At 38.7% G+C, this 21,126-nt stretch overlaps 1 protein-coding gene across 3 annotated transcripts in view; it reads left to right on the top strand.

Moving 5' to 3' along the window:
• Positions 1-188: 188 nt before the first annotated feature.
• TRAPPC11 (trafficking protein particle complex subunit 11) overlaps positions 189-21,126 on the top strand; it is a 48,362-nt gene continuing 27,424 nt past the window's right edge. Inside the window, exons 1-17 of one of the 3 annotated variants that reach the window (XM_042982942.1) lie at positions 189-230; positions 3,349-3,573; positions 5,263-5,432; positions 6,075-6,145; positions 6,983-7,097; positions 10,753-10,852; positions 11,186-11,259; positions 13,002-13,098; positions 15,155-15,288; positions 15,945-16,092; positions 17,823-17,916; positions 18,658-18,737; positions 18,840-18,918; positions 19,002-19,056; positions 19,396-19,541; positions 20,207-20,292; positions 20,403-20,535. In XM_042982942.1, coding sequence (XP_042838876.1) covers positions 3,370-3,573; positions 5,263-5,432; positions 6,075-6,145; positions 6,983-7,097; positions 10,753-10,852; positions 11,186-11,259; positions 13,002-13,098; positions 15,155-15,288; positions 15,945-16,092; positions 17,823-17,916; positions 18,658-18,737; positions 18,840-18,918; positions 19,002-19,056; positions 19,396-19,541; positions 20,207-20,292; positions 20,403-20,535 — 1,786 coding nt within the window. In that variant the 5' untranslated portion in view covers positions 189-230; positions 3,349-3,369. Of the gene's footprint in view, positions 418-3,348; positions 3,574-5,262; positions 5,433-6,074; positions 6,146-6,982; positions 7,098-10,752; positions 10,853-11,185; positions 11,260-13,001; positions 13,099-15,154; positions 15,289-15,944; positions 16,093-17,822; positions 17,917-18,657; positions 18,738-18,839; positions 18,919-19,001; positions 19,057-19,395; positions 19,542-20,206; positions 20,293-20,402; positions 20,536-21,126 lie in introns of all 3 variants that reach the window. The other 2 variants (XM_042982941.1, XM_042982943.1) reach the window with 2 other exon arrangements.

Consider the following 21,126-nt stretch of genomic DNA (forward strand, 5'->3'; position numbering starts at 1 on the left):
CGTGGGCGGGGAGCCCGAGGCCGCCGAGGGTGGGGCGCCGGGGAGACTGGGGAGCTGCTGCAGGGCGGTAGCGGCAGAAGCCCCGCCTCCTCCCCTCCTCGCTTCTCCTATTGGCTCCTTCTCTCCCCGCCCCTATTTCCTGCTCCCGTAGGAAAGGGAGCGTGTTCCTACGTTCCGTGGAGCAGCGTGAAGTTTCCGGACCGCCGTTGGTGTACGGCGCTGTCGCTCAGGTCCGGAAAGTGCTTCCTGTGCCTGCGAAGGCAGTACCGGGAAGTCTCGCTCGCGGGGACAGGCTCTGGGGCGGTGGCGGTAGGGACGGGCCCCGGCGTTCCGTGACACCCGGCCTGCTTCCCCTCGTCCACCCCCGGCCGGCGGCGACCGGCCACAGCTGCGGCGGGCCCGGGGCGTGCGGCCTGGGTGAGTCCGGCCCGGGAGACCTGCGGGGCCAGGCGAGACCGTCGAGGGAGAGAGCTAGCTCTTCACAATGCTAGTTGTGGGGGGCCTGCGTTTTCCTTCGGCGTCTGCGGGTGCAATCCTGGCATGTCCCTTCTAGCCCCTGAAGACCAGACGCACCTGTTCCTAGGGCCTCCAGGTTTAAAGGGGAGGGGGAGGAGACGGGGAAGACAGCCTCTGCCGTGAGGGCTGCAGCGTTATTTCTCCGCCTGTCCTCTGGGTCTGCTGGGGCAGAATACTGAGAGCCTTGGGGATGGGAGCTTCTTAAGTCGGGTTGTTGCTTCACGTTTTCCACATCTGCCCCCGCCCCATCCTGGCTCCCAATTGTTATTCCTTTTAGGATCGTTTCGTAATTGGACTTCTCCGAATCTCGTCCTTACTAACCTTATGCACTACACCCCGAACCTCCGTAAATTAAAAAATAGTGACCACCTTGGGATATTTTTGTTTTGTTTTGTTTTACCTGCCACTTTGCTGAGGTCGCCTTTCTTTGCAGTATATCATCCTTTTCAAGGCTCTTCCTTATTATTTTCCACGCCAGCTTCCAGATTATTTCCCCTTGCATTACATGGTCTCCCATCCAGAGTGTTCACATTATGACTTTTGCATCTCCTTCCATGTCACAGTTTATTAGTTGCTTCATTGGCTTCTTCCAGGAGATCTGGAAATTTCTACAAGCTGTCACTGAGATCCAGACAACCTCTGCACCTGCCCTTTGCCAGTGTTGTTCCCAGTCCCATCCCTGTGCTGTAGAATAAGCAGTACCGTCTCAAGTGCCAAAGGCTTTTAAGGTAGCAGGTGGCAAGAATTTCTGGCACGGTTTCCATACGGTAGTTTTTTTGGGACAGAATTACAACAACATAAGCTGGGCTGTCCATTATGATAGCCAGTAGCCATATGTGGCTTCTGAGCATGTGAAATAGGCTAGCCTGAACTCAGATGTGCTGTGAGTGTACAATACATTTCAGATAATGAAGACTTAGTTCAAAAAAGTGAAATACCTCATTAGCAATTTACATTAATGTCGAGGTGATAATATTTTGGACATATTGGTTAAATAGAATATTATTAAAATTAATTCCACCTGTTTCTTTTTGTTTTTTAATATGAGTAGAAAACTTAAAATTATTTATGTGGTTCATGTTCTATTTCTCTTGGACCCACACTGTGATTTAGAGCTTTCTAACTCATTTCTAGTTCCCCTTAATTCTCCATATTCAAAGACCACAGCCAATTCTCTTGAGCCTCTGGGGATGTTAAAGGAAATGGCCCTTTTAGGGTTCTAATCTAGATTGTTTGGTGTTAAAGCAAAGGCCTCCATATCTCCAGATAGTGTGTTTTGGCCGTCTCTTTATTTTTCACCTCCAAATTCCCTAGAACTAGTTTTTCTTTCTCTGAACTTGGCCCTCATCACTTAAATCCTATCTGGAAAGTGTATGTTTAAATAATTCTAAAACTTCTATCTCTTGTAGACATTTATCATTTTTGGTAACCTTTCCAAATCATCTATTCAATACCCCTTCTTCCTTCAGTACCTAAATTTGAGAAGCCTCATGATTTTTTTTTTTTTAATTAACTTTTCAGTTAAAATTATTTGGTTATCAGGTGGTGACGGCTTCTCACTTTCCACAAAAATTGTGTTTGAGTTCTGTATGCTATACAGGTGAAGATTACCTCTTAAAAGAAACTTTAGATACGTGATTTTGGAAATGAGAAATTATCTTTAAAATATAATGGCAATTTTGTTTGGAGTAAACGTGTTTTTACATAATTGGTTTTCTTTTTTTTTTTCTCTAGATTTAAAATTTTTTCTTTTATTTTTAAAAAAATTTTTAAATGTTTTATTTATTTTTGAGAGAGAGAGAGAGAGAGAGGCAGAGTGTGAGCGGGGGAAGGGACAGAGAGAGAGGGAGACACAGAATCTGAAGCTGAGCTGTCAGCTTGGAGCTTGATACCGGGCTTGAACTCATGAACCATGACCTGAGCTGAAGTCGGTTGCTTAACCTACTGATCCACCCAGGTGCCCCTAAATTTTTCATTTTAGAGAGAGCATGCACGAGCAGGGAAGAGGGACAGAGGGAGAGAGACAGAGAGAGAGAGACAGAGAGAGACAGGGAATCTTAAGCAGGATCCGTGCTCAGTGCAGGGCCCGATGTGGGGCTCAATTCCACAACTCTGGGATCATGACCTGAGCTGAAATCAAGAGTCAGGTGTTTAACCAACTGAGCCAGCCAGGCGCCCCTATATAATTGCTTTTCTAAAGTTAGTGCGTAGTAGGATTCATAGACTGATTCTCAGCTGAAAGATGCAGTAGAAATGTGCCCTCCTAGAGGTTTTCACTCATTGTTTTTCCCTTCTAGATATTCCTTTAAATAATACATTTTATATTAATTGTGGAAAAGTGTGAAAGCATAGCTATTTATATAACTGGCATATTATTTTAATAATTTCCCAGGAATTCAGAAATTAGATGTTAGCAGTTACAGAGAAATTAGAGTTGTATTTATCGTATATGTAAGTCAGCGGTTATTTTTCTTCATGTCAAAAATCGCTCATGAAACTGATTTTAATTTGATCACCTTCCTGCTTTCTTTGCTCATCCCAAAGTTCTGTGTGCATTTTGAGATGTTACTGAAAACACCATTTGTCATGAAGTTGACTACAACCTTTGTAATAGGAAAGATTTTCTAAAAAATATGGTACCACTTGTTATTCAGGAATTGAAGTTTTCCCTTTTGTTCTCCTATTTGGTATTTGCTTGACAGTTTGCAGACACTTGAAAAGACTCAAAGTCTTTGGCCTTTTTGTAACATTTTTTAAATGGTGGAGGCTCCTATATTAGATATGGGTGTGGACTTTTAAAACATTTTGAGTGTATTTACATTTGTATTTCAGATTTTTTGTGACACCTTGAACATGAGCCCCACACAGTGGGACTTCCCTGTGGAATTATGTTGTCGGCCTATGGCTTTCGTTACTCTTACGGGCCTGGATGTGGTTTATAATGCTGTCCATCGAGCTGTCTGGGACGCTTTCTGTGCCAACCGGAGGGCTGATCGGGTACCGATTTCTTTCAAGGTGCTCCCCGGTGACCATGAGTATCCCAAATGTAGACCTAAGGTAATGATGTTATGATTGAGTGAGGGCTTTCCTTCTCTCCCTCTCTTCCTCTGTGTGTGTGTGTGTGTGTGTGTGTGTATCTTTTTTTTGTTCCTGATGTCTGTGCTGGAAAAGCGATGGTTACAGTGATGCGTTAGGAAAACCCAAGGCTTTTTGTATGTATTACATTGTAGGTATATTTAATGATTTTTTTTTTAACCCCAGGGGAATAATTACGTTATCATTATTAAGCTTTCTATCCTCGTTTTTTTTTGTTTGTTTGTTTTGTTTTTGTTTTTACTTGCTTAAAATCACCCCTAGTCTCCATAAAGTCCTCTTCTAAAAGTAAGGTCTCACATTCTCCATTTATCATTACCTGTTGTCATTATAGAATCCATGGCTTTCACAGTTTGGTTCAATTTCACACACATATTTTTTGAGCACTTGCTTTGTGTTAGGTACTAGGAACTATACAATAGTCTGGTGACAGAAATTTAAATAAGACATAAAGACATACTTTCTGTCCCTGGAGACTTCTACATAAAATAAAACAATTTATATAGTATGGAGTGAGAAAAGGCATTAAGTTCAAAACTGACTTTTAGGTTGAACATCGTAGTGGAGACTCTGATTGACCTAGAAAAATAATGGGATGATGTTAATAATAGCAGCTAATAAAAGTGCTTACAGTGTCAATTTACTTTTTAAAGAAAATCATATATATTCACCTGTTATTATAATCTTATGAGTTGGTCTGGTCTGAAAGTCAGTTAACAAGACATCAGAATAAACCACCTGTTCTGCGTGTGTGTGTGTGTGTGTGTGTGTGTGTGTGTGTGTGTGTTTTCCCTGGAGCAGTGTTTCTGACAGACTGGTCTATGGACCGAGTATATCATCATCACTTGGGGGTGTTGATTTAAAACACGAATGTAAGACCTCCTTGATGAAACTGTGGATCTGGTCGCCAGTCGATTCTTTTGCTTATGTGTAGGAGAAGAGTGGAGACACTGTTTTACGTTCCAGGCTGTAGAAGCTGTGAGCTCTCTCTGGACTTATGCCAGTCACAGCACCCCGGCGCTCACATGTTTGTTCTTAGTTGGTGTTTGTGTCCAGGAGGGCCAGTGCCCAGCACAGCCGTCCCCCGTTTGTCCTGGATCCATTCTCCAGGGCAGGGAGCTTTTCATTTGCCCATTCCTTGTTCCTTCCTGAGTCCCTAAGCTTTTTGTGTTGGGTTTCCTTACTGTCCTCATCTTTCCTCACTTGAAGTGGATGTTGGATCAGCCTGAGTGGAGCAGTCTGAGTCGGTGTGGGTGCTTTGGAAGTCATTAGAGGTTTCCACGAGTTTCTTCAGGGCTAATATTCACATCTACCACCTCTTTCCCGTGATGTGGCACTTAGCGCTGACCCAAGTGACTGCTATGACATTTCTGTATTTAAGAGTTGTCCTGCATTTCTTTTGTCATGCACAGTAAGGCAAAATGCCATCCTGGTAATATGTCTTTGAAACAAGCAGATCCAGGGTTGAGATTCTGCCTCCGGTGCTTGTTAGCTCTTACTTTATCTCTGTAAACCGGAGCTTCCTCATCTTAAAAATGTGTCGTGTGTATGTCGAATGAGATGAAGGCACGTAAAGTGCCCGTCACTCAATAACAGGGGCTTCTGCTGCTACTTTATCAAAGAAGTCTCTTCAGCTTTTGCCCCTGTTCGCAGAGGACTTCCTACGAATGGTACATTCCCAAGGGGATCTTAAAGACGGGTTGGATGAACAAACATCTGAATCTGGTGCCGGCCCTGGTGGTCGTGTTCTATGAACTGGACTGGGACGAGCCTCAGTGGAAAGAAAAGCAGTCCGAGTGCGCCACCAGAGTGGAAATTGTCAGGTATGGGTTTCCCCGTTTCCCAGACTGACCACGTTAGCTGCCCATGTCTGTTATTTACCAGCACTTACCGAAGGCAGCCGAGAGCTGTTCAGGCTGCGCTGCCCTCCAGTGAAACTTGTCCGGTTCCTAACGGGCAGCTTCACGTTAACTTGTACAAGGCTAAGCTGTGTGAAGAAATTTAGAAGACACATTAGTCCGAATTTCCAAATGCTTTCCTCTTGCATGTATGATATTTTGGGGAGAGAAAACCTAATTTGCTATTTAGTCTCACAAGACACTTGTCTTATCACCACTACTGTTTTAAAATACTTCTTTTGGATGACCAGTCTATGATGTATCGCTATAAAGAGAGAAGTTGTGTTATGACTTTTGCACGAAAGTGTTTATTCCGCTTTGCTTTTGAAGCAGATTTTTGTTAGGATTAGAAGCTCGATACAAGAGTATACTTTTAAAACCTCAATCATTGTAGCATAGAGGTTTCTTTGTGTGCAGGAAAAGATTTCCTCTAATCTTGGGTGTTTTTAGTTGAAATTTATCTTCCTTCACCTGAATCATCAAGCTTGTACTTTATGTAAAGTCTTGAATACATTGTTTAAAAGTTAAAAGTTATGTTTAGTTAACTTTATTATTTTTCCATTGCAGGCAAAGTTTACAAGGGAGAAACACAAAAGTTGCAGTGGTTCTGATTCAGAAGAAAACTCCATTGCCCCCAGGTAACAAAAGATTAATTAATAACGAATTAATTGCTTTATGTTTCCCATCCATGTTATCAGGAGGTGTAGTTTTTGATGTTAAAATCTTTCACGCGTTCAGTTACGGGAAAGATGGTGTGTTCACTTTAAAAGGTACAGATAATGCATCAATAAATGCTTATTATAAAAAGAATTAAAATACATTAAAATGTTTTTAAAAATTAATGTTAAAATGTTAAATATTAAAATATTCTCCCCCAGCCCTAGTTCACTTACCTCACCATGTAGACATCTATCTATCAACTGATGAAACAGTTATTCACTTGATCTTTTAAAAAAGAATGTTATCTGAGGTCTGTTTGAAGTTATATTCTTTATGTAATTTTTTTTCTTAACATGCAGTGGGACAAAGAAAAATGCCATAGGATTTCTAATTTCTTATAAGAAAATGTCTTAGTTTCAAATGCTTATTTCTTCTACCTTCTAAGACTTTGAGAGGCCAGAATGTTTTTTGTCTCTCTTTTGAAACTTGTGGCATTTTGGAAACCACTTTCCTGGATTATTGCTTCCATTTTTAGTTACGGTTTTTGAAATAGTTATGTGGCATCTCTGTTGGCATAACTTGGCCTGTCCATCTTGGCTCCGTAGAAAATTCCACAGGGTTTTCCTAACAGATATGTACTGTGTAACTTCTGAGGACCCCAGAGAGCCCCCAAGGATCCCAGGAGACCACCTGGCATGGTGAAAGGGGGTTTGAGTTTTTCTTCCTAATTCTGTTGTTTAGATCTGTGGAGCCATTCGTTTAGAAAAAACGCACCAATCATTTTATTTCTCTATCTTTATGGGATTTGTTAACAGGGGAAGATGTCACGGCGTCAGAAAGGGCTGCGGCTTTATGTAATGCGTGTGAACTCTCAGGAAAATCTCTGTTTGTGCTGCCCCACACTGACCACCTGGTGGGTTATATTATAAGGTAAATCAAGATCTTAAAATGTTTCTTCTTTAGATGGTTCATGAAGCATTGAAAAATTGGCTGTGTAGATTCATTTAATTAACAAAAACACGTGTTCATGGGAAAAAATATAAACGGTGCACAAGCTATAAGGTGAAAAGAAAAGTCCCCATTATTAACGTTTTCCAGTTCTTTAATATAACCACTACAACAGCTTCTTAAGTTTCTGTCCAAACATGGCTTTTAATATGAAAATAGATGTAATTGTACAACACATGCTGAACTGCCACTTAACGTTACCTCATTGACACCATATACACATCTAGGTCAACTGCAGTTTTTTGTTTTAATTTTTTTTAATGTTTTATTTATTCTTGAGAGAGAGAGAGAGAGAGGGGGAGACACTGAATCTGAAGCAGGCTCCAGACTCTGAGCTGTCAGCACAGAGCCCGACGCGGGGCTCGAACTCACAGACCGCGAGATCATGACCTGAGCCAAAGTCAGACGCTTAACCGACTGAGCCACCCAGGCGCCCCTCTTAAATATTCTTTATAAATCCCTTGTATCTAAAAGGCATATGACTTGGGGACACAGCAATATCTCACAGAATATGTGACCATTATCTGTTGTTTTCTAGCTTTCAGTGTCGCAGAGAAGTTTTATAATATTACATTTTTGGCCAGGTTGTATTTTAGACTTGAACCTTTTCACTGATTTTGACCATAAGATGGTTTGCCTTTTCATTCTGTGTAAGTGTCCCTCTTAAACTCAGGAACAGTGTAGTCAATCTTTGATTATTAGTTCCCTTCCATTTGTTCCTGTGTCTCAGAAGCAAACTTCTGGAAGTGATGTCCTATAGGAAGTAATAGGTCATTCCCGTTGGTGTGTAAACGACACAACTTTAGGAAAGAGAAGTATAAATTCCACAGTAGAGAGCTTGAAAAGGCAACAAACGAAAGGATGAACTGCGAGAAAACTTAGATGCAGTCAGCAGGTAGAATCTCCGCATGGAAAGTGATAAACAGTAGGTAGTGTGGATACTCAGTCAGATCAGTGGTGCTGAGGCTGAAATTGCCATGATTGCCCAGAACGCGGAAGGAGAGGACGGTGCGTTTTGTGTTTTCAACTGTGAGCATTGACCTCTGGGGAACAGAGAGGGGGCAGATACCTAGGAAACTGGTAGCACACCCGTACTGCTTTTCCTCCACCAAGGCCCATCCCAGCCCCCCAGCTGGCCTCGGACTTCCTCTCCAGGCTTTTGACAGTTCCTGCCTGTACGGTGCAGTATTGCGCCGTTCACGGCGCTGTTTCCTGTCACCGTGCTTTTGTAGGACTCCTGCCTTCCAGCTCCCCTTTCTGGGCTCTGTTACTCCACTTCTGTGGCTGAGTTCGCATGCAGCCTCCTTAAGAAAGCCATTGTCCTCCATCCATCCTGCACCTTCATCCACTGATTCTTCACTGTGGGGATTTTGGCCTCCAGGGAACATTTGGGAATGCCTGGAGACATGTATCAGGGCCCCTACTGAGGCTTCCTAATACTGGCATCTAGTGGGTAGAGTTCAGGGGTGCTGCTCTGCACCCTTCCGTGCACAAGAAAGCCCACAACAAAGAATTACCTGGTCCAGAACACCAGTGGTGTTGAGGTTGAGAAACCCCGCCTTAACGTCCTCCTCAGCTTTCAAATTCAGTGCTATCGTGGGTGCAAGAGAAACAGAAACTGTGGCTTCTGCCCTTAACCGCTGTGGTCTTACTGGGGATAATGCCACATTTGAGTAAGGAGGGCTGTGTCGAAATTACTGATATAAAAAGCAAGTGCTCTGGATCCAGGACCTCCAAAATAGAGATGCGAGCACCAGGGGTAAGACCGTCCACTGGACGTGAGGGAAGACATTATTACACCTTTCCTCATATGGATAGTTCATCTTAAGAGAGAGGGTAATGCTGAATATCGGTAAATCTTCATATTCAGTGTCTGATCCGGGAGGGAGTTAGCAGAGTTCCTGGTGGCATCCTCACTCATTTGTGTGCTTTCAGAACATTTTGATGTACATATTAAGTATATAGACTACAAGGTTAAGTGATTCAGTTAAGGTTTTTTAAATATTCATTTATTTACTTATTTTTTAAAAATGTTTATTATTATTTTTTTAAATTTTTTTTTAACGTTTATTTATTTTTGAGACAGAGAGAGACAGAGCATGAATGGGGGAGGGTCAGAGAGAGGGAGACACAGAATTGAAATAGGCTCCGGGCTCTGAGCTCTCAGCACAGGGGCCCGATGCGGGGCTCGAACTCACGGACCGCGAGATCCTGACCTGAGCCGAAGTCGGCGCTCAACCGACTGAGGCACCCAGGCGCCCCTAAAAATGTTTATTTTTGAGAGAGAGAGAGAGAGAGAGAGAGAGAGAGAGAGAGAGAGAGAGTGAGTATGAGCAGGGGAAGGGCAGAGAGAGAGGGAGACACAGAATCTGAAGCAGGATCCAGGCTCCGAGCTGTCAGCACAGAGCCCGACGCGGGGCTTGAACCCTTGAACTCTGAGATCGTGACCTGAGCTGACGTCGGATGCTCAACCGACTGAACCACCCAGGCCCCCCTGGTTAATGTGTTTTTTTTAATGTCAAAGAAACAGAATGTGTATAAAACTCCTGTGATGTGTTGAGTGATCAGGAGACTCTTGTGCTTCAGAGGTTCACTGATCATTTCAAGTGAAAATACTTAAAAGAATTGTCAAGCTTCTCATGAGTTAAGCATTTTTCTTTTATAAAAATGTGTTCTAAGTCCAAAGGCCTTCGTCTTAGGACAGTAGACTATCAGTGTCATGCTAACCAGCAGATTTTTTCTTTTTAATCGTATTTTGTCTTTCAAAACAAAGGTTACCCATTTATAAGACTTTATAGTTCAGCTTAGATTCATATGTTCTTTCAAAGTTAGAACCTAACTTTATTTTCATATTTTAACATTTTAAAAAGTGTAGTTTTAAAAATAGAAAATCTTGCCTTAAAATAGCAAATTTTTAAAGTTTAGGCTTAGCCATTTTTTTTCTTAGCATATTTTCCTCAGATGTACCTACACTCTTTGAATACAGCTTCAAAATTGTGTTTTATTCCGAGGAGGAAAAGCCTTGAAGTCCAGCCTTTATCTGACTGTGAATTTAGCTTTCTTTCATGCCTTAGGCAGATACTTCTGATACATACTTATTTTCACAAAAGGAGCTTTGAGTTGTTTATCTGTCTGTGGTCAAATTTTCTTTGTTCTTATGTTATCCTAAAGTTAGGGAACAAAGTGGGATTTGAATCCTGTAAATGCTACTCTTCTGTCAATTGCCAGTTCTCATTTTTGGTCCTTTTTTCCATCAGTTTTCTTATCCTTTAACCTTAAATATTAAAATCAGAAAAAATAGTCAAATTGAATGAATATTGTATATCTGTTTCTTTCACACTTCCTATAAAAGTATAAAATAAAAGAGTGGATTATAAATAACTAAATGGTTTTGGGGGTCTTTACATTTTTTATTTAGAAATTAAGGATATTTTGCTTTTTATCTTTATCATGAAGTAAGCTACAGACATTATCTCTGTCATGATTTTACTTTTAGGTCTTACAAATATGACTCTTGAGAATAGTTTGGTTTAAAATAACTTTAGTGTTTGAATGTTGATTTTTTTTTTTAAAACAGATTAGAAAATGCCTTTTATGAACATGCACAGACTTATTACTACACTGAGATCAGAAGAGTGAAATCTCATAAAGAATTTTTGAATAAGACAACACACCAGGTACATTATTTTTCCTAAAGAAGGAAATAATAGAAGCATTCATCATTGATTATTTTAGAGGAGTTTTTTAAATGTCTGTAGTACTTTGATGTTTTTAAATAGCTTCTATGCTTTTAAATTTTTTTAAAAGCTTTTAAAAACTAATTTCTCTTTCTACTTTTTGCCCTTAAAGTTCTTAGAGATTTTTATAGCTTCCTTAACTATACTTGTTTGTTGGAGTAATTCTTGATCTTTAATTTTGAATACTTTTGTGTTTCCTCTTAATAAACATTATCGTAATTTTTACATTATAAGAGTATGTGTAATGATATTTTTTCTATTCTTTTTTTTCAGCTTTTATTTGTTAGACATCAGTTCAAAATAGCTTTCTTCAGTGAATTGAAACAAGATACACAAAATGCCCTGAAGTAAGTTTTTAATGGTTGTCAAACTAAATTTTTCTTACCTTTATGTTAACAGTAACGTATTAATGGCAGTGTCTGAATCTCAACAAAAGTTTAATTAATTTTAAAATGTTTATGTTGGTTAGGTTCGTGTATGTAGTATTTGATTCGTTTAGAGATGAATGGAATATAATATTTTGAGATTTTAAAAGAATTTCCGTTTTATTATCAGAAGTAAATTTCATACTCTCATAAAGCTTTCTGGTCTAATTTGATTACGTTTTGTGATCTAAAGAAACATTAAAATTCTTCCCATCCTGTTGACTACTTATTTGTATAATCGGTAAAATCTTTGTGTTGACTGACTTCCACCGCTAAATATATGTTAAACATTCCTTATCTAATACGATGAATTTCTGAAGATGTATAGTGCATTTAGTTAGTTAATCTATGATTTTACTTATTTAAAAAAATTTTTTTTTGGTTTATGTATTTATTTTGAGAGAGAAAGCAAGCAGGGGAGGGGCAAAGAGAAAGGGAGAGAGAGAATCCCAAGCAGGTTCCATGCTGTCAGCAATGAGCCTGATCTGGGACTTGAACCCACAAACTGAGACCGTGACCTGAGCTGCCCAAACTAGGGGAGATCGTGACCTGAGCTGAAACCAAGAGTCAGACGCTTAACCGACTGAGCCACCCAGGGGCCCCCATGATTTTGTTTTTAATTAAATTTTTGTTAAAGTTTATACATCTCAGCATCATTTTTCATTCGAAGGCTCTGTTTAGAGCTTTGAAGAGTAGTTGTGTATGTGTTGGTAGTGGTTACGCATTTTATTCCTTTGCTTTTACTAAGCACAATTTAGTAAAACATTTTTTTCTAACTTTAACTCAGTTTTTAAAGGTTGAGTGTGGCAGTGTAACATAGGAATAAAAACTGAAGAGAGGCTAAGTGTGCAGGGCAGAAGAATAAGAGAAACAAAAGTCAATCTACTATTCAGAGGAATATTGCAGAAACATCTTTTTTGTTATTGTTGAGGTGGGGAACACCAGATTGTGTTGTGTAAATGTCAGCAACTCCATGGGATGGTAACTGGCTTCAACGTAGTTCACTTTGTACCCATGGTACCACTTCTAAGTCTTCTCAAAGGTAATTCTGGAAAGACAAATTTTACCAGGGGAAGTTAGGAGCAAAGAGTTGTCTTTGGAGAAGCCTGGAGATTTTCTCATCCCCTTCCATCCTCAGGGGAGGCATTCTTCTAGCAGGCTCTCCTGTCTCAGCCCACTCCCCCTTCTCCAGCCGGTGCCCGAGATCGGCAGTGGCCACTGAACTTGTAGACATACTTGGGTTTAGAAGCTGTTGACCTGTGCCCTGTCTCGATTAGCACCTTCTGTGCTATTACAATTTTCTGTTCATTGGAGAAGCTCACAATGGTGCTTTTAAAAAAAAGCTTATTTCTTTTTAACAGAATGCTGACTTTTTAACGTAATTCTGGACAGTTGCCCACTTTCGTTTTCAACTTACTTTCTATCAGTTATTGACAGACGTTAATGACAGAACAATGCACTTGCAATGGTTCTGTTCTTAGTGAAAAGTCATTGATTCCTCCCACATACTTGTAATCAACATCATTTCAGATGGATATGTATAAGTTATTCCTAAACTGTTCAGTGCTAAGAAATGTTTCCTTTTTCTAATAATTTGTTCTTGGGAATCTTTTCTTGAGATTTACTTATATCATAATTAACCATGTTCCCCATGTTTGCATTAGGAATTATAGGACCGCCTATAATCTTGTGCATGAATTGAGAGCCCATGAAACTAATATTCTGGAAATTAAGACAATGGCAGGATTTATAAACTACAAGGTAATGGTTCTACTTCCAAATGAAGAAAACATGTCTTTAAACATTAGATTATCTTTTTGAAATTTGAAAATCCGTATTAGTTACTTGCTCTGAAAAGTGAGTATTTGATTAATTAGGCTCTCCTCTTGCGATGGTTCTGTAGCAGAACCGGCTGTAATGCTTGCTTTCGAGTTTATGGGTCCCAGAGTTCTCCCTTAGGGCAGTTTTATCTTTGTAAGACTCCTTTAGGAGGGGTTTTTGTTTTTGTTTTTGTTTTTAAGTTTATTTATTTGTTTTGAGAGAGACAGAGCGCAAATGGGGGAGGGACAGAGAGAGAGGGGAGAGAGAAAGAATCCTAAGCAGGCTCCACGCTGTCAGCACAGAGCCCGATTTGGGGCTCAAACTCACAAACCATGAGATCATGACCTGAGCCGAAACGGAAGTCAGACGCTTAACTGACTGAGCCACCCAGGGGCCCCGAGGGGCTTCTGTTTTTCAGTGGGAATAGGAGGGAGAGAGAGAGAAGAAAGCTGCCTATATTTGTGAATTTTTAAAGATGCAACACATTCAAACTATGTAAGCCTCCCTTGGTTTAATGGCACAGCCATAGAAAAGGCGTATCTGTTCACCTCGGAGGAAACTTTTATACCTGTTATTTGAGCATTTTCAGATTGTATGTGGTAGAAATAGATGCCTGCAGAAGGCAAGCGAGGGGTTTTTGTTTTGCTTTTAATCTTTCCACATTCATGTTTTAAAGATGGCTAACACCGGGATGGTGACGTGAGGGCGGATAGACACTTTGATTCCTTGTGTAAATGTAAACTGGTACAACATCTATAGAGAAGGTTTTCGCAGTAACTATATGCATTGAAAGGGGGTGTTTCCTTTAACCTAGCAATTCCATGTCAGGAAATTTATCTAATGTATGTGCTAGTAATAAGACTTGTAAGTCACGCATGTGAGGATATTTATTGCACCTTGTGTAGGAGGAGATTGGGAGCAACCCAGCAATAAGTGACTGGTTAATGTAACTTATAACTCCAGACAAGGGAATATTCTATAACTATTAAGAATGAGACAGCTCCACTTATTGATATGGAATATTAGGTAAAAAAAAAAAAAAAAAGTGAATCACTAAACATATTGTGAAACTATTTATTAAAAATGATAAGTTATATATAAATGACCACACACTTATCTGTGCAGAGACTATATTCTGAAACATACTGGGAGCTGGCTGCCTCTGGAACAGGAAATTGGATGGCTGAGGGGCAGGGATGGATGAGAGACTTAACTTTTCATGTATTCCTCGTACCTTACAAATAAAAACTGATGATAAGCATATGGAAATAAATTTAGGCCGTGTTTCTTCTGTTTTTCCTTTTACCTTATGTCGATGTAGATTATTACTGTTTTGAAATAGCCTTCCAAATAAAAAGCTTTCAAGAATTTCTGTAATCCTTATTTGATAAGGAGGCCATTGTGCTGTAATTGTGGTACAGAAAAATCTTTAGCTTTCTGACAGTTATAGTCTGTGCTTGGGGAGGTGGTATTTAATTTTCACCAACCTTTGTGTTCTTCATTGAGTATAATTTTTGTGTATTCTACACTTTTTTTGTTTTTAATGTTTATTTATTTTGAGAGAGAGAGAGAGTTAGGGCGTGAGCAGGGAGGAGCAGAGAGAGAGGGAGACACAGAATCTGAAGCAGGCTCCAGGCTCTGAGCTGTCAGCACAGAGCCCGACGCGGGGCTCGAACCCACAAACTGTGAGATCATGACCTGAGTCAAGTCGGATGCTTAACTGACTGAGCCACCCAGGCGCCCCTATTCTATACTTTTAAGAAGGTTTTCTAAGGTATACGGTGCAAATATGGAATAATTTTATTTCATCAAGGAGACATAACCTCTGGTTTTAGCATAACGACTCTAATAGAGAAAATCAATTCCGTTGCCAAGAACCTGAGAGGAAATTTCATAGTCTTTTTAAAGTGCGTCTCACGTTTTACATATTTTTAAATGAATATACCTTTTGACCTTATTTTCTTCTTTATTTTGGGGTTGATTCCACATTTTGCAGATCTGCAGGCTGTGTTTTCAGCACAACACCCCACTGGACGCAATCGCTCAGTTCCGAAAGCACATAGACTTGTGTAAGAAAAAAATCGGAAGCGCAGAGTTGTCTTTTGAGCACGCCGCATGGATGTCGAAACAGTATGTTTTAAATTGTACTTTTGGAATTTTTTTTTTCTTTCAATACTTGGGATTTGGAGGGATGGAATTAGCATGGACTCTAAGTTCTACATGGAGCTAAGCTTTTTGTCAGTAAGTGGGCTTTTAGAGATCTAGCATAAGTATGTTTCCAGTAATGGTAGATATTGATTCATAGAATTCCTTAGTGGAAATCACTTAATTCATGGTACCGTCTCTCTCATTCAACGTGTATTTACGGAGTTTCTGCCACATGTCTAGGTACTGAGCCTATAGCAGGGAATAAAACAAAAGCCCTGCTGGCCTGGAACTTGCTATTTGAGAATGATGTTTAACAATCCCAAAGTGAAATTGTTCCCAGAAACATGGATGTTTCTGACTGGTGGGAACTATGTTGACATAACACTTTGATGGTATATTTATCAAGGTTTGCCAGTACAGAAGAGTTGACTTAAACGCAGAATTTATCTATAGCCTATAGTTAGTGTGTGTTCGTATTTACAAAGAAACCCCCAAAATTTGCAGTTCCTCATTAGTATTATTTTAACACAGTCTGCTGAAGTTATGGTTTGAGAATGAATAATTATTAGAAGTAAGCTTCTTTTTCTTTCCTTTTTCTTTTTCATCTTTTTTTTCTTGATTTTTTTTTTTTCTTTAAGATTCCAGGCCTTTGGAGATTTATTTGATGAAGCTATTAAGTTAGGGTTGACAGCTATTCAAACTCAGAATCCTGGTTTCTATTACCAGCAGGCAGCATACTATGCCCAGGAGCGGAAGCAACTTGCAAAAACCCTCTGTAACCATGAGGTAAGTTACCAACTCCTGGCTTACGTGGCATTTAGGAAGTGGATTAACCTTCTCTTGAAGGAAGATAAGACTGATTAATGTTGATCATTTTTTTCCAAGCCTTTGAATATCATCCGTTTTTATCTTTCATAGTTTTAGGGATTATGATTATTTTCAGTTTTAGCCTGAAAATAATTTTCACCTGTGGATTAAGCAGAAGTTTTTCTGTGAAGAACCAGTTTATGATTGACAATAAGTTAGTGATTTAGACAGGAGCAAATTACTTTCAAATAAAAGTCACAGTTTAAAAAAAAAAAAAGTCACAGTTTAGTCTGTGCCGTAACGTAACTCCATTGTGTTGTTTCCACTGATCACGGCTGTAGGAGTTTGAAGGACTTTGGAGGAATGTGCCTTATTTTGACCCACCAGAGAGGATGACGTTGGACTTCTTTCTCTTCCTGAGGTTTTTCTCTGTGGAAAACTCTTAAGAATCTGTGGCAGAATTTTAATTGCAGTTTCTTAACATTTCATTTTGCCTTTCTCGTGGGTGATTATAGTTAGATACCAGTTTCCCCAGAAGCACTTTTAAAATAACGTGGCGCGTACATGTTTAAATACATCTACGTTTGTATAGTTGTATCAGTTTTTGTCCTTTAAAATCTACAGTTTTCTTCTCTGAAGATAGATGAATATTATTAACAGTACTACTTAAAAAACTGGTCCAAAAACAGAGTTTGCATAGTAGTACTTAAAAGGTTGGATTTTTTTTTCCTTAAACCGTGATATAACCAGACTATTTTCTACCATATTATTTGCATATGATTTTCATTTTCAGGAAGTCTAAGGCAGATAAGGGATCCTAAGAGATAAATACTGAGATTTAATTATAAAGTTCTTCAGACAGATTTATTAATTATAATGTAAAATATAAATAACAAAATGAACAATAGAGAATTTGTTAAAATGTAACAGCAGGCAGCCATGAAAAATAATGTTTCAGAAGGATAATGATGTGAAATTTACAGAATGTATTTAAAGGAAAAAAGCAGGTTGAAAAATTATTCCAGTTAATAACAAATAAATGTTTGTGTACAAAATCTGGAAGACTAATGTATACATTGTCAATAGTGGTAATAGGTTTATAAGTAATTTAAATTTTTATTCATTTCCTTTTGGATGTTTTCTGTATTTTTCAACAATGTACTTGCATTATATCTCTGTGCCGTTTCAGAGGGAAAAAATTATAAAAAAGAAAAAAGTATAAATTTGCAAATTCTGGTGCCAAAAATATCCCTCCCCAGACAATACCAGGATTGAATACACAAGTGATAAGGAAGGAAAATAGTGTCTTCTTTTTAAAACTCCTTGTCACATTACTGTATTTTCATTTGCACAAAAGCACTTATATGTGTGGAATAAACATCAAGCATAATTTGTAACACATTTTTATTGGTTTATTTTAGCAAAGATGAAAAGGAAATGTAGAAGAGTTAGCTACTATGAAATCATTTGTCACAATCAGACTGATTTATTCAATTTAATTTTTATGATACTGCCTAAATATTAAGTGAAACATTTATTTCAATTTTTGTGAAAATTTAGTGTATGTTGAAGTATTCACAACTATGATATCTGAACATGTATTTGGTATTTGTATTTTTGGAAATGTTTTTATTCTGTCAAAGACTGAAGAGAGTTGCTTTGCGAGAGGCTACATAAACTCTTATTTAGGGTTGTGTTTTACTTTACAGGCTTCTGTGATGTATCCCAATCCTGATCCGTTAGAAACACAAACAGGTGTTCTTGACTTTTATGGACAGAGATCCTGGCGACAAGGAGTACTAAGTAAATAATTTTTCCCTCCTTTCTTTTCTCTCAACCTCAAAAGGCACAAATTGCTATCACAGTTTTTCCATTGGCTATATAGGCCATAACACATTATGTTGAGGCAAAAATGTGTTTTTTAAAGCATCTTAAAGATTTTCAGTTCTTTAGTTTTTAGAATGTTTTATTTATATCAGTACATCTTAGAATAACTTCTAATTAAAGATGTGAGTATGATTAAAACATTCGGGCATCTCTTAAAGTCACAATTAATAAGCCACTTTAGGCTATTTAAATATTTTAATTCCAGTTAACTTTAGTGATTTATTAGATTTGATATTTTAAAACAGTATTAACTTGTATCTCCTTAAAAATTTCTCTGTATCTTTTTTGTGTTTGATAGGTACTTAATTTAGCAATTTTTGTGGCAATCACACTTTAACTGTTAAGCAATTATATACTTTAACCTCCAGAAAGTGTATTCTGTATTGAGAATGATAATTGATATTATTCATCAGGTGGTTGATATCGCTAGGCAAGAGAATGCTGAATTCAGTAATGTTCTCTTCAGAACAGAGATCACAGAGAAGTTCCCATGCTCATAAAGCTGTCTCTTAGGATCTTTAAAATTCTAGAACGTCTAAGAATCTTAAATACGTTATATTAAAGTAAAGGATTCAAGGAGTATACACATCCAATGTGCCTATGAAGGATTTATGTTAAATGAGCTATCTAAAATGGGTTGCGTCTTATCTTACACAGGTTTTGATCTTTCTGATCCTGAAAAAGAGAAGGTGGGAATTCTTGCCATTCAGCTGAAGGAGAGAAGTGTTGTTCACTCTGTAAGTTTTTTGTTTCCCAATCTAAACTATGTTTTGGAATAGTCGAGGAAAACATGAGATTCTTTTTATTGGAATGTTTCACACTTTTCTCTCTTCTAACAGGAAATAATAATAACTCTTCTGAGCAATGCTGTTGCACAATTTAAGAAATATAAGTGTCCAAGAATGAAAAGTCATCTAAGTATGTATCCATAATATGCCACAGTTTCATGCAGCTTTGAATAACTTAAAATTATACACATACAAATCTTATTTCCTTTACAGTGGTTCAAATGGGAGAGGAATATTATTATGCAAAGGATTATACCAAAGCTTTGAAGTGAGTCCTGTTCCCTATTTATTTTTTTAAGTAATCCGATTACCTTACAGCAAAATCAGAAGAGAAATTTGTTTTGAAGGATTGGTTATTTCCATGTTTCTATTTCTATTAAACTCCATTTCTGCGGTATTTTTTTCAAGTACTATCTGTTGGTACAATCATTCTCAAAGTCTTAGGAAACCTCACGTTTAGCTAAATGTGAAAATACCTGTTAAACTATTTCAGTAAGTTTTCTGACACGTATATAACATGGGTAAGGCACGTTATTTTCTCCACGGAGTCTTTAGGCCCTTTCTTGTGACTCCGTTTCAGCATGTCTGACATTTTGCCTTCTGACAGGTTGCTGGATTACGTGATGTGCGATTATCGGAGCGAAGGGTGGTGGACCCTGCTCACGTCCATATTGACTACAGCTCTGAAGTGTTCCTACCTCATGGCCCAGTTAAAAGATTACATTACTTATTCCCTAGAACTCCTTGGAAGAGGTAACTTGGTGCTCTTACAGTAAAATTCTGATGCTTTAAAATTATGCAGCATCTTTAAGCTTCTTCGAACTGAAAGAATAATTCTCAAATCTTTGATAGTACTTTTACCATGTGCAGATCAGTTTGCCAAGCGAAGGGACTCTTACTTTCATGGAACTTACTGTAGTCGAGGTCTCATGAGAGTCGAGAAGAACAAAATTCTTCTTCCTATTTTTTTTTTTTTTTTTAAACGTGACATGAAACGCTTCTTCATATGGAGTTCAAATGCAAGTATATAGAGCATTGGGGCTAACATAGAAAGCTGTGCTGTTGCACGTCGTCTGGAATGGTGCTTAGCCGTCTTAGAAGACATATTTTTTCTTTTTTTTTTTTTTTTTTTAATTTTTTTTTTAACATTTATTTTTGAGACAGAGAGAGACAGAGCATGAACAGGGGAGGGTCAGAGAGAGGGAGACACAGAATCCGAAACAGGCTCCAGGCTCTGAGCTATCAGCACAGAGCCCGATGCGGGGCTCGAACTCACAGACCGCGAGATCGTGACCTGAGCCGAAGTCGGACGCTTAACCGACTGAGCCACCCAGGCGCCCCGAAGACATATTTTTTCTATGGTATTTTGATCCCTTCGGTGGGGCTAGTAGACTTACTTGCTCATCTTACAGTTGTAGCTTTTTTTCCTTCTTTCATGTTAGCTTCCACTCTGAAGGATGACCAGAAATCTCGGATAGAAAAGAACCTCATAAATGTTTTGATGGTAGGTTGGAGTTCTTTGTATAAAATATGTCCTGGGGATATGTATACCTAGATCTGTATCTGTGTATTTTCTGTAACTGGCTGAATGAATTGTGCTCTGTGTTGGTGCAGAATGAAAGTCCTGATCCTGAACCTGACTGTGATATCTTAGCAGTGAAAACGGCTCAGAAGCTGTGGGCGGACCGAGTTTCTCTGGCCGGCAGCAATGTTTTCACAATAGGAGTGCAGGACTTTGTGCCATTTGGTGGGTAGCTGGCATCTACACTGTTACCTCAGAGAGGTTATCCTTTTTGCTACGAAATGAATAGATAGAGAATAATAAATAAGAAAGTCAAAGAAAGAATGCTCAAAATACGTCATTCTATAGATAAAAATTGTGATTTTTTTTTTTCCCCTCACCATTGACTTAAAAAGATGTTCAGAATTTTAAATAGTTTACGTATTAAAATCTACCTTGCCTGTTTGTACTTTAGATGTGATTTGAAATGCATTTGAAAAGACAGTTATTTAAAGAGTTTATTCTGTAATGCCTGGGCAGGTATTTTGAAATAAGTTAAAAAGAACAAAATGGTTTTTTTCCCTTTAAAATTCTGTGTTCGTTACATTTCAGGAGCAACTATGTTTTTTTTTTGTTTGTTTGTTTTTTGTTTTTTGTTTTTTTAATGGTTATTTATTTTTGAGACAGAGAAAGAGCATGAACGAGGGAGGGTCAGAGAGAGGGAGACACAGAATCCAAAGCAGGCTCGAGGCTCTGAGCTGTCAGCACAGAGCCCGACGTGGGGCTCGATCTCACGGAGTGTGAGATCATGACCTGAGCCGAAGTAAGATGCTTAAC

The sequence above is a fragment of the Panthera tigris genome, chromosome B1 (assembly GCF_018350195.1).
Source record: "Panthera tigris isolate Pti1 chromosome B1, P.tigris_Pti1_mat1.1, whole genome shotgun sequence".
In the NCBI taxonomy this organism is placed as follows: domain Eukaryota; kingdom Metazoa; phylum Chordata; class Mammalia; order Carnivora; family Felidae; genus Panthera; species Panthera tigris.